This window comes from Globicephala melas, chromosome 18 (genome assembly GCF_963455315.2).
Source record: "Globicephala melas chromosome 18, mGloMel1.2, whole genome shotgun sequence".
NCBI lineage: Eukaryota > Metazoa > Chordata > Mammalia > Artiodactyla > Delphinidae > Globicephala > Globicephala melas.
The window spans coordinates 4,075,277-4,089,378 of record NC_083331.1 but is presented as its reverse complement, the minus strand read 5'-3'; the positions used below and the strand labels follow the sequence as shown (position 1 = coordinate 4,089,378).

The 14,102-nt window shown below is 36.0% G+C and overlaps 1 protein-coding gene across 6 annotated transcripts in view; it reads right to left on the bottom strand.

Moving 5' to 3' along the window:
• Positions 1 to 14,102, bottom strand: part of CDK8 (cyclin dependent kinase 8) — a 121,281-nt gene that overhangs the window by 20,160 nt on the left and 87,019 nt on the right. For 4 of the 6 annotated variants that reach the window (XM_030882642.2, XM_030882643.2, XM_030882647.2 and 1 more), the window contains exons 6-10: positions 13,374 to 13,505; positions 6,602 to 6,745; positions 4,108 to 4,177; positions 3,228 to 3,300; positions 545 to 642 (exon numbers count right to left, since the gene is read on the bottom strand). In XM_030882642.2, the coding sequence (XP_030738502.1) occupies positions 545 to 642; positions 3,228 to 3,300; positions 4,108 to 4,177; positions 6,602 to 6,745; positions 13,374 to 13,505 (517 nt within the window). The remainder of the gene's footprint in view (positions 1 to 544; positions 643 to 3,227; positions 3,301 to 4,107; positions 4,178 to 6,601; positions 6,746 to 13,373; positions 13,506 to 14,102) is intronic. The other 2 variants (XM_030882650.2, XM_030882651.2) reach the window with 1 other exon arrangement.

Genomic DNA, 14,102 nt, shown 5'->3' with positions numbered 1-14,102 from the left:
TGCATTTAAGTGGTTTTTGTTTTCATCTTTTAAGATGGACTCTCTGCCTGCTTATTTGTGATATAAGCACCTTTCATGCCTCTGTGACACAATGAATCTCTTCTTCTAAGCAGTGACATCACAGCAGGTCAAGGGAGGGCTTTTCATTGTATAAAAGTAATCAATAATCATCTGATAGGACTCAGCTTTCTTCTTTGATCCCAGGCTCCTTTTTCATCACCACAACCAAAAGATAGATTCCAGCTGGAATGTCACTATTTTACTCTCCAAACTGCATTTAAAATGAGAGTATGGAAACACAAATATATTTGGGAATGGAGTCTGCAACTGGAACACAATACTGTAACTGCAAGCAGTGAGCCAGCTCAGGGAGTCTGAAGGAGTGACAGCTGCAAAACCCCTGACGACACTTCAGTCATCAGAGCTCATTTTTCACTTCTCATAAGGATTTCCTTGGGTCCCCATGTAAGAGCAATGGCAACTGAAATAAAGCATGCGGCAAAAAAGTCTATCATGCTAGTGAGTTAATAAATTGATCACTTACTCTGATGTAGGAAGTGGGTCTTCTAGGAAATAGGGGTCCTGCATAGCCTGCTCTGAGGTAATTCGCTTTATTGGGTCCATGGTAAGCAACTTCTGAAGCTGAAACCACAAATCATGAACACATCACTGCATTACTTCCCTTTGCTTTATACTCTTTGGCACATTTTTGGGAGGCATATGTTTTTTGATGAATAACACCAGAATTTGGAGGGTATTTATTCCCCCAAACTAACAAAAAAAAAACTCCCAATTGTTCCATTTAATGTAATAATTCACATTTTAGTCATTCTAAGACTCATTATCTCACTTGGTTCTCCTACAAGAAGTAACTAAACTTATGTCTTCTTACTCTAAACCAATGACCTTTTCCCTAAATTGCTATATCCAATTTAAAATGGGACTAAAATTCTTGTATTTTCTGTTAAGGGGAAAACTTATTATAACACAAATAATACACCAGCCACATGTGGCTATTTAGATTTAAATCTAAATGAATTATAACCAAATTAAACCAAATTAAAAATTAATTAATTAATAACCAATTAAGAAATCAGTTTCTCAGTCATGCCAGCAAGCACACGTGGCTGGAGCTGCCCTACCAGACAGCACGGGCGTCTGAGTCCTCCTGACAGTGCCGCGCTGGTCTGAATAAATGTGGTGGCTGGCACAGAGCTCGTAAAGTGCAGAGGTGTAGCTATGAATTTATTAGTTGAGAGATTCTGAACAAGTTACTTAACTACTTTGTAACCCCATTTCTCAAATGGAGATTAAAAACAGTACCTTTTATCATAAGTTTATTTTCAGAATTAAACGAGTTAATAGGTGGAAAGCAATTATAGCAGTGCTGGGCACAAAGAAAGCACTATATAAGTGTTAGCCATTATTATTACTATTATTACATAAAGCAATGTCACACTAACGTGAAAACTCAGTATCTTTTGGCTGAAATATAATTTACTGAAGGCTCTATGAACTAGAGTATTTGATGTAAATATGTGATTTAAGAGATGATCTAAACAGTAGTCTCTTAGCTTAGATCTCTGATCTAATGCAGTGTTTTCCAAGCTTTAGAGTACACCAGAGTCATCCCTGGAGCACTTCCTAACAACTCCCAGATATCTCTGGTGCTGCTAACCTATGACCATACTCTGAAAACCAAGCAACTAGCAGACATGTGGAGACAGTGGGAGATGACACAATCAGAGAACAAACGGACAGAAAATATTTTTAAATGCAGATGAAATGCTGGGATGCTGAGACTTTAATTTTAATGAGCTGATATTTCAGTGGAAGCACAATTTATTTTGAGATTGAAAGGAAAAGCATGCATTTGCTACTTAAAATACTCTACAGTTTTAATGGAATTGTATTAGAGCTTTCAGATGGAACCACCCAAGATAGGTCACCCTAGTAAAAACAAGCAAGTAAGCTGTAAAGGAAGCCTATCTCTCTACACTTCTTGGTGGTGGTGGTAGCGAGAGTCTCCTCAGACTAGACCGAGTAGCAGTCAATTGGGGGGACGTAAGATAATTCCCCTAAATTGTGACTTTTGTTCTACCACTATTATCATTATTTTGTTAGAATAAATAAGGCCATAACTTTGAAGGATCTAACTTACCTTCCAATTTGGGTACTATTTTAAGTACATTATAAGAAGCCATGATTTGGATAATAATACACTGTGTGGTAATATGGTCAGTTAAGCACTGCTTTTTAAATTGCTGATTAGATATGAAATGTATGATACACAACATGATAAAAAATTACTGAAGAAGATGCAGAAGCAGAAGAGGAGAAGGAGAAGAAAAAGCAGAAATACAAGAAATATTTGCCAAGGGGCCTGGTACTGTAATAAAGGAAAGCTTAATCCTTTCAAAGTAAAAAAATTCCCATTTAATGAACTCATTTAAAAATACTGGGAATAAAGGATTAAAAGAATTTAAAGCCAAGCAAAATATAACCCGCTTCCCCAAATTCCCCCTTTATATTACTTTTTTTGAAAACTGAAAAACATTTTTAATTGTTATGATGTAAAAATGGAAAGTTTACTGTAAACAAGTTTAAATTGACAATAGTTGAATATAATGTCACAAATTACCTTGATAGTGCAGATTCATTTAGATTCTAGGTCAAATCATTTTTCCATTATATACTATCTATATACTACATTTCTCATATTCTTCCAGAAAAAGCACATAAAGGTCCCTGAAGGACCTTTAACAGCCAAGTCTATAAGAGGTAAACTTATAAAGAGGTAATCTGTAAAGCTTATTTCTGAACAGTGGGATTGTTTTCATCTTGATTCTTCTTTGAAATTTTAAAATAACTGATGAAAACCAATAAATGGAATTTTAAAAATGACTTGACAGACTTGGTACACTGACTCTCTTTAGAAAATCTAATGTAACCAAACATTAAGTCTGTGAATTAATGTTTAGAAAAATTAGTATTAATTTTTCTAATTAATTAGAAATTCGAATTAATTTTTCTAATTAATGGGTTTAGAAAAACAAGTATTTGATATCTTTACTATATGCACCAACGAGATCTCTGCATTAGTATTACTATTAAAGAACTCTAAGAGTGCTGAGTAACCACAGAAATTGTCTCAAAAAAGCCTCAGTTGGGCTTACCGGGGGAAAAAAATGCATTAGTACTGTTTAGTACTTTTCTCTAATGCTTACCAAGTGGAATGCTTTACTATCTGGTTTAACTTTATGTTTTTCCATATACTTGATAAGGCTGCAGTTGGTATACCTGAAAGAGAAATACTATGAAATAGCTATATTAGATATGAGGTTAATTTTACATTGGCTGAAGTTTTTCCAAACAGAATTATTTTAATGATAACCAACACAGAACATATACTGAAAATGGTATTCAATCAATTTTATATTCCATTCAGTATTCACACCAGTCACTTCTGAATGGATACTGTGGATTAAATGCAAGATAATTTCATGAATAATGTACACACTGTTTGGCTTTGTTCACATGAATGCTATCTCAACAATTATCTTAAATAACATATGGGTCAAGAGTTTAACTCAGCCTTATTAGTAAGTTTAAAATAAATACAAATTTAAAAAAATTTGTCACAGGTCTATAAAATCCCTCTCCCAATCCCCTTGATCTTACATTGAGAATAAACGAAATATTCCTTCTTCTCCATTAAAACGTACTTAAATTTACAACCAACCTGGGTGGGTAGGCAGGTGGCTATCAGCAAGGTTTGTTTATTTCAGTCTCTTACTGCTTCAGCTATGATACTTTCCATGGATGCACAGCTTCCAGAAAGTAATAAATATGGAAAGAAATGAACTGACTTTTTTTCTCATATCCAAATCAGCTAATATAAGATATTCACCTTCTTTCTATCACCATTCAAACATCTTAAGAAATGAAGACTATCATAATGCAAAAGTATTTATTAGACTAAATAAGTAAAATTATTTAATAGAATGATCTTGTGTTGAGTATTCTACCATGTTGAGTATTCAATCTTATACTAAGAATTCTAGAAAAGCAAAAATCAATAAAAGGTCTATTTTCTTTCCAACTTACGTATTTCTTCTGAAATCTTTCATTAATGTTGAATGTTCAGGCATCTTTTTTATATCTTCCCAATCTTTATCTGTGAAATACATTGATATAATTTTATATTGTCTAGGTTCCTATTCTCAAGAATTTTAATAAAGGTTACTTCACTTTTCATTACCTGTCCTATACTTTTAACTTCCATGAAAGCACAGACTTCAAATAAATGGTCAGCTATAGTAAACATCTTAAACATGTAAATGCAATTCCCCATACCTTGTACTGAGTTCAATCTATCTCTTTTTAACTTTACTTTTTGAATGCCTACTTTCTACATGTTTTACTATAAGTTACCTCAATTTCTGTAACAACAGAGGAACAAGTTATAAACAAATATTTCTGTTATTTAATAGTTCTATTTCTATTTGTAAAACCACTTTTGTTCCACCAAATTTCTTGGTTAAATCAGCACCCAATCTCCTCAACAAAAAGTGTACTATCTTCCCCCTCAGTAGCTTTAAGCTGTACCTCTTTTCCTATGGCCCTCCTCACTTTCCCCTCATTAAATACACTGGTTTATGTGGTCATCAAGGTAAGCAGTAGCAGCTCTTTGAGATGGAACAGAATAGGATGCAACTAGCATATTAACAAGTCAGCTGGTGCCTTGGCTAGTTTCCAGCTACTGGATACATTAGGTGGGAAATGCCTAGATCAGTCTTGCTGGCATTAGAGCTACTCAGACACCACACGCTTTTTTAGAAGCCTGCTGTCACCCTCAGGGCACTTCACTGCGAGCCCACAGGTGCCCGCACTCTACCAGGTAGCTTCACAGCACTTCAGCTTTTAAATGACCTTCAGAGGTTTGCTTTCCTTTCAACTGACTTATAAAAATATTTGCTACCTAACCTCCAGATATCACATATTGTAAACTAAACACATACTTTAAATTCCTAAATGGCATTTTCTCCTTAACTACTTCCTTGTTCAATTTCTCAAGCTAGAAATCCTGAGATAATCTTTTATTCTTTCCTCAATTACATGCTTCCTGTCAAAAATTATATCTTTATTCTTTCTTCTCCAACCAAATCACTTTATACCTGGAGTACCGCTACAGGTAAGCAGCTGGTTTCCTGACTTGAGTTACCTTTCTTAAATTGATTTTTACATACCCCTGCCATACTAATCTAAGATTGAACATAAGCCATGTCACTAGTTCTCAAGGACTTATCACAGAGTCTCATTCTTTAGCACAAGTCTAAATTTTGCTGCCTGCCTTTTAGGTTCCTTATAAGCTAAGCCTACCCTAACTGTGGAACCACATACTAAGAACTATTTTAGAACCATCACCAATGGAGGCTGCCCCCCAACTCCACCCCTGTAAGCCATGCTCTTTCCCCTGGGGCCTCTGAAATGATGGGTACATTCAGAGGTGGGAAGAAAAGGCCATTCTCCCCATTACTCAAACTACTCCCATTCTCTCAACATTCTCCTTAGAGCAGTTCAATGTCAACTCCAAGAGGGCAAGAGTCATGTCTGTTATATGAACAATATTTCATATTTAACACAGTGCCTGAAACATGGCAGGTGCTCAATAAATATTTAGTGAATAAATGAAATTCCCATCACAACAAAGCAATCTTTGTAGAAATGTCAGTCAATTTTGGAGAAAGGTAGTTATTCTGCATTTACTGATAATTAACACTTACAAGGGATGTGGAATTATAACTCCCAGATATTTCTGTATTAGTTTTGAGTTACTGACCTAAGAAAAATTCATAATAAGAAATAACGTCTAATAAGTACTTGACTAGCCAGAACTATGTAGGGGTTTTAAACAAATTTTCTTTATTCTGGACCTCTGGGCAGAGTTTCTGGTGGGTGATGAACGGCTGTCTTGTGGCACAAGGGACTGGGATGCAGCTAGAGATCTAAAGCCTGTGACGGGACACCCAACAACTCCCTCCCTGCTGCAATCAGTGCAGGCATGGCCACTGTGCAATGTGAGCCCTTCACTCCCATCCTGACTGTTCTAACTTCAAAGAATGTTCTTACTGACAAGAGTTATATAGCAAAAAACGCTATTATTCAATACAATGTACTGCACAGTGCCCTAAATAGAAATACTGTTCAAAATTTGTAATCAAATACCAAGTAATGACATTATTATATATATTGCCAGACAAAAATATATACTACTGAATTTTATTTCATCTCCAATGGTGAGAACTAAAGGCACCTTTTAAATACAGATATTGCAATCATTTTAAATATGAAACAAAACAAAACCCAAAACCAAACAAAAATACACCCTGCAAATTCAAGAAACCCCTAAATATTTTATGCTAATATGTGAACTCTACAAATTTTGCTATTTCTATGGGTCTTTGATTAATGCAAGTCATCAACACAGAGAATTGAGTAAGAGTAGCTTTCATCAGCTAAAAATATACACCTTTCCAATGAAGATATCTAAGTTCAAACAACAGTGATTTAAAAACAAAAACAAAAACATAATGTGTACCTGCAGGAAATCCCATTACATTGAATATTCTGTCCAGCTGGTCATGGTGATAAGGATTACTAGTTTTGATGTCCTCTTGTCGACAGTGAAATATTGGTTCTGACGTTAGTAGTTCTGCAAATATACACCCTATAGCCCAAATATCTTTAAAACAAAAAGAAAGGAAAAAAAAGGAAAAGAAAAGAAAAAAAAGGAAAGGAAAAAAGAAAGGAGGAAAATAAAGTGGTTCTTTCCAAAAGAAAATGCATTTTTATGTTGGCAGGGAGTGTTTTTTAGTTCTTTTTCTCCCCTAATAAGCCATATTAATTCCTAGCAATTATAAATATCAAGGAATATTGTCTGCACATACATATTCCCACCCCACCCACCCCAGTGTTTCATTCCCTGTTAAACCTCCATCCCACCCAGTGGTCTCAGTCCAAGTTTAATTGAATTTATTACCTAAAAATTTTGGTGAGTGTAAGTGCTTCAAACATTACCTTATCTGTGAAATACATACAAAGCTGCAGATGGAACATGGGAACCATAAACAAATAAAGCGAAACGAAAAAATAAACAAACAGAAAACCCAAACAGCCTGTGAAATTGTGCATACTTGCCAAAAACAATCAGCACCATTTTTTGAGGTAAAAAATATTTTTTATTCCTATCTAGTTTATGTACTTATTAATTTGTGAAGCTTAACAATTATCCTGCCATGTTAGCACTAGTTAGCAAGGTACTGTTCCAACAAGAAAAAGACAATGCCTAGCCTCAAATATTCTAATGAAACAGTATTTATACTGGAAGAGCTTCTTGTTCAAGTGTTTCTCCATGCTATAGCAGAGTCAGACTTTGCAAGTTTAAGTGTTTTATAAAGACAAGAGAATATGGGGCAAAATACTACCTTTAAATAGGCACAGAGGTGACAAATTCATAAGAATTATTTAAAAGCCAGGCAAATGGATTCCTCTTTATACAACAAATTTCCTTCACTCACTTTAAGACACAGGCTAACTTTCATTCACATTAAATTCTTACTAAGAGAACTATTGGCAGTGGAAAGATATACATGCCAACCTGGAATCTGAAGCTGCAAGCCTCCATTTCTACTCAACAAATCCCTAAATCGACCATGGTAACTTCCCTACACTCAGCACAATGCTGTGCACACAGCAGCCACTCAGTAAGTGGTTTCTCACTGACCTAACCAATACTGTGGTAAACACAACTACAGAAGGACAAAGTAACATCACTATTTTATTAAGGCTGATTAGTCAGGTATGTTAATAATGGTCACTTAAATAGAAAGTGGGAAAAATGTTAATTTATAAATAACTGAAAATTCCTAAAATCTACAACTGGAATATAGATATTTAATTTAATGTAAAATTATCACACTTACATTTCAAAGTAACAAGTTAAACATCTATTTACTTTAAGATGACAAATGAGACTACAGCAAGTGATTTTAAAAATGACACTGTCTGCCCATCAGTTTTCTCCCCCATCAGAGAACCAAGTCTGGCCAACACTACCATATGGAAAAGTCTCATCAAGAAATAAAAGCCAAGCTATTTTCGTTTTACTACCAGAGAGTAAGCGGGAAAATTAATTATTTTGTGATTATTCTTTATACATGGTTATCCCATAGGAAGCTGACCTTTGATCATCTCAATCCAAGGGAAGATAGGCAAGCTGAGTGGGGTCACCAAGAGGGCCGGGGGGGGGTCAGTCTGCATCTGTAAAACGCTACTCATAGCACCCAAGAGACACTGTAACAACTCAGCTTCGTTATGAAAACTCGAACAAAAAAATAAAACATGTAAAGGAAGATGAGAGGTAAGTAAATAGTTTAGCTATCCTATGTTGCTTTAAAAAAAAAGTCAGGAAAGTAGGATTTCCATAATTACTTTACTGAACCTTGCTTAACTTTACCCTAAATAACCTCTCTCTTCCTATCTTTTCTATTATCTTTCACCTTCTATCAATTTCACCATCCTTCCCTTCTTCAAATCCAGACATTAATCACGAATTTGAGTTAGCTGATCAGGCTATTACTTCGGATAAATTTCTAAATCTTTGTAAACAAGTCTCTCCTATCTTGCCTATTTTTTCAGATTGTGCCAAGGGAAAGTCCCTTCCTGCTCACCTACCTGTCAAACTCCTTCTAGAAAGACTTTCCAAATTAAAAACATACAAATCCCATCTATTTCTCAAAGTATGTGAGGTTCATGTGTAGCTACTGAGCTAAGCAGGCAAAGTGGACCGCAACTGGGGGCTGCACAGAACCAAATGGGGGGAGGAAAGATGTGTTAAATTTGTTTTCATCAACAAGTGTACTAACAGTTAGCCTCCATCTCAATGAAAGAGGAAATTCACATCCTCCCGGTTTCACTGAAGTTCAGACTTTAGTAAAACTTTTAAGACTGCCCTAGTTGACTGTTAATTAAAGATTGATACCCCTCTTTCAGCCTTCTCCACAAGGTCAATCAAACAAAACCCCCAACAGTCAAAACTGAATTAAACTTTGTCCCCAGGAGCACAGTGTTGACTAAGCTATCATTTTCTCTCTTGGGTTCAATGACTCGGCTTGCAGTTCCATACAATGGAGTGAATGAGCGCAGCACTAAGATCTATTCGCCACGAGGGTGGGAACATGCTGGCTGATGTGCTCAGATTTCCCCTATGCTCTCTTGCTTCTTCTTAGCACCTTTAGTCTAACATAACCCACCAAACTCCACTGGCAGATTTAACCCTTCTAAATGAGACCACTAAAATGAACGTACATCCAGCAAATAATAGGTAAATTCAACCACGAAGGTTCTTCTATCTGCTGAGCCTACTACAACTACCAGACAGGGAAGTCAAAACGCTGGGCAAGTGCCTTCAGGGTGGTGGTGGGGATGTGCTGAGTGTTTACTGCATGCTCAGGCTACCCACCTGTGGAGCTGGAGGAACGAACCGTGTGAGAGAGACTGGAAGCAAGGAAGACGTTTCATTTTCTACTCCTGGATTCTATTTTTTAAAACTTATATTAAAAATGGCTTATATATGATTTCTGTCTCTCTCTCAAACAAAAAAGCAATTTGTAAGATATCTACATTATCACTTTTTTGAGCAAACATTTTGATAGAAGAAAGCATTTTCCAGTATTGCTCTGGGCCAGGCCAGGCATATGCGGAGGGACTCGGACTGACCTTGGTCTCAAGTCATCTGCCCTCAAGTCAGTTCCCTCTGTGCTCTCGCTACCTCAGAAGGCAGTGGTTTCTATCCAACGTCACAGAACTTTCAGAGTTGAAGGGGATCTGAGAGATGATTTAGGCTAAATTCTCATCTTCAAAAAATGAGGCCATAAAGGACTAAACACCTTGCCTAAACACCGTCCCCCTCCCCGAGTGGCAGAGCTAAGGCTACAAGTCAGAGCATTAGTCTTGGTTACTTCTGTTGTTCAAAGATGACAACATAGTTTATGCACACAGTCATACTGTTGTCTCAACTGGATGGAGATCCCTTAAGGGTAAACGACATAATCTGCGTTCATTTTGGTTTTAAAAAGTCTAACAGTTATCCAATAAATTTTGATGCTGATGAGAAGGAGGAAGCCCTTCTCTTTGCTAAATTATAAAGCCATTTGAACAAAGGAATCTATCTAACAGCTGGTAGTCTAGCTTTGTGACAAACAGCCCTAACCTAAAACTGCTAGACTGCAGACTGTCCTGGTAAATAACAGCTTATACAATTCTCAATGCTCACAATAAAATATAGATTTCTTAAGAAAAAAGTAATAAATGATGAGCCAGAGTCACAAACCTATGTTATAGTTTATTTTTTACTCAATTTAAATCAATTCAGTGTTGAGTTTTCTGTTAACAGCAGCTGAAATTAGGTAATTATTTCCTTATTTGTATAGCCTCTTAATATGTCTTACCAAAAGTAACACTGCTTTTAAATATTCATTTTCTAGGTGGAAAAAATATCTATGTGTCATATTAGTTTTCATGCTTAACCATTTAGAATACCTTTGTAAAAAAGATAACCAAATAAATGTGTGCTTAGGTAGTAATATACATTCAAAAACAGGGCTAGCTTCAGTAACTTTTATTTTTCCTCCTAATTGACTTTTAAAAAAATAAATATTTTATTTTGGAATAATTTTAGATTTTTAGAAAAGTTGCAATGGTATACTACAGAAAAGTCTTATACCTGACTAACTTAATCTACCTTTATTTTTCTATACAATAAAATGTGATCTCAAAGCAGGTATAAAGATTAGTGAACATAAAAGATTTTGTGAAAAAAGACATGCTGGATTCAAGATTAATATGGGGGAATGATTACAAGTATTTTTCCTTTCCTCTTCTTGAGTATATATTGAAATGACAGCAAAGAAATAAAGGTCCAAATCCACAGTAATAGAGAGAACCAGAGGAGACCATCAGGGACAAGTCCCATTCACTCACTCAGCAGAGTACTCAGTTCTCACCATGCAGGTAATGGCCTCCAGTGGTGAACAGCTGGTCAAGGCTTACCCATTTAGGGGATTTCAGACAGGAAGACGGAAGTGTGATGGGTAAGGCTGATGGTGTGACCAAGGAAGTTCTCTCTGAAGAGGGAGTATTTTGACTAAGATATGGATGAAAAGAGACTGGACATATGCAGACTTGATCTAGCAGAGATACAAATAAAAACACTTCTGCAAACAGTTCAGAGAAGGCCCCAGCCCGCAGTATTACTGCTGAGTGGGAAGCAGACTTGCCCCGCACTGCTCTGGGGAGATTCTGTGCTCGGAGAATCAGCTACAAAGTCTGTATTTTGAACACTTGATCCCTCCCCACCCACTACTGCCCTGGGGCTACCAGGTACACAAAGCTTGGGCCAAAAGTTGGAGATTCTTCCCTTAAAGAATCTGAATGTCCTCAGTGCAAAGACATGTGCATACTGGCATTTAGGATTCCCCAGTTAATGGCAGTTCTCTGCTGGATCACCCTGAAGTAAAGCCTGCCAATCTATGAGCCCTCTGATCCATGTACACTAAGTTCCCAAGCAGCTTTTTGTAACCTGATTCTCAAATGCAAAGAGACATCAAGGGTCAACAAACAGTTCAAGAACACCAGCCACATGAAAGTGAGAGAACAAGACATATCAGTAAAAAAAAGCGACTATAAAGAAAACACAGATAATTATTCCAGAAATATAGCAAATTACAAACAATTCAAAAGCATCTTTATCACTGTCCTCACAGTGTATTTAAGAAGCTTTTTTTTTCCATAAAGCAATACAATATGTTAAAAAAAATAATCAGAGAATAAGAAGGGGTTCTTAGAAATAAAAAAGACAAAGGCAGAAAAGCATGAGAAGAAAAGTGGTATAAAGGATCAATCCAAGAAATCCAACATCTGCCTATCCTCAGTTTAGGAAAGAGAAATAAAAACACAGAGGAGCCGATCAAGACTAGCTCAAGGGGATTTCCCACAGACATGGGACATAAACTTCGAACTGAATGTGCCTACCAAGTGGCCAGCACACCACTGTGAAATACAAGGGTGAGAAGTTCTATTTGTTTTCAGAAAGGACAAAACCCCAGGTAATTCACCACTGAATGAGAACAAGATCAATGTGAGACTTTCCATTAGTAACACTGACGCTAGAAGACAATGGATGAACATCACCAAATTCTGAGGGAAAATCATTTTGTACCTATAATTTTAATCCCTACCAAACTGGAAAGTATCATGAAGGCATTTTTTTCAGAAATACAAGAACTAGAAAATTTACCTCTAAGATAGGTTACTTAAGAATATGCTGTAGCAAAGTAAGGGATGAAATAATGAAATCCAGAAAGAAATAGATCCCACCCAGAGGAATAAAAAAAGGAAAAACTGGGATGAAAACCAATCCAGAATAGAGCGAAATATAGAAGACTTGTGGGTGGAGTTATCCAAAAAAAATAAAAATGGGTTTAACACCATCCTGGAGAACACAGAACAAGTTAAGTAAGCAATAAAGGCACATAAAAAAGGAAAAAAGAAAGGCAAAACACGTAAGAAAAAACTACATGATGATAACATTCTACCAAATAAAATGAAGCAGAATAAAGATGTCATTAATGGAAAAGTTGTGATAAAAGGGTTGTGGTAGTTGAACACCAAATCCATCAGAATATGCAGCCTAAGTATAAACAACAGTGGGCATTATGGTTTGCAAACAGAAAGTAAATGCTGTAAACACCAACAAAGTGGTGATGATGATGACAATGGCACTAGAAAGTGAGAGGTTGGTGGGGGAAGAAGGAGAAGAGCACTAATTTCCTAATTCTTCAAAGTAGGGAGATAATCAATGCTATCAAAAATTGAAAAGTGAATTAAGATGTTCTAAACGCCTACTTATTTTCATAATCTTTTTTCCTTAATTTTAAGGGGATCTCTTAGAAGCTAGTATTTCTTTTGGTGAAAGAAAACATTTGTTTGAAGTTCAACGATTAAGAAATTTTACTGTATTTATTTCTCTCTTCAAGTAAAATTAAAATACTTTTTACTTAGAATTCATAGTATAGTCCCATATATTTAAAAACTTTTTTAGCATCTATTTATCTATCAGAAAGGGATGTCTGGAATGGTACACCCCTAATGCTAATGATGGTATTTCTAGAGAGTAGAATTTCATGTTAGTTTTTGCTCTTACTTTTATAATTTTCTATATTACTTGATTTAAAAATATACAGAAATATGTATACTTTACAACAACAAAGCCACTTTTAAAAAGTCATGGAATTTTAATTAGTTCTACTCACCAATAGCTTTGGTATAATGTCTTGCTCCAAGAAGTAATTCTGGGGCTCGGTACCAGAATGTTACGACTACTGGATCCAAATCTGCTAAAGGCTTCAAAGGTGAATTAAATAATCGGGCAAAGCCCATATCAGCTGTAAAGAAGTAACAGCAATGCTAAGGACACAGATTTTTACAAATTTCATTGATTACTCTAATTTTACTATTATTATTAAGATATGAAAAATGTGAATTCCAGGGGGAGAAAACTAACAAAACCAACACAACATCTCACCCCTTTCAGAGTCTAAATATAAAACAAGTTTGAGATCTTCATTCATTGCCAACTATTGTCACTCACTCTTCCACTGGGTTACAGACACACTCTGCTGCCAGAGGTCAAGGGTGACCCTACCCCTCCGGGCAGATTTCCTTCCATCTGTCTTACCACCATTGGGACAGGGCTGTGAAGCTGCATTCCCATTCTTTTTATTGGTCACAAGCACCAAGAAACTAGATCAGTTAGGGTGAGCCTTTCCATTATTTGCACCAATAAGCATGTTCACTGGTATAATCAGAAGCTGACTGTACAGTATAATAATACCACTATTTCCCCCCATTTATTTGGGTGGAGTTTTTTCTTTAAAGAATCATGCCTGTTTTTTAAGCTGGAAAAGACTTTAAAGATCATATAATTCAATCACCTCCTTCTTCAAATGAGGAAACTGAGGTTAGAAGAAATTAAGTGATTT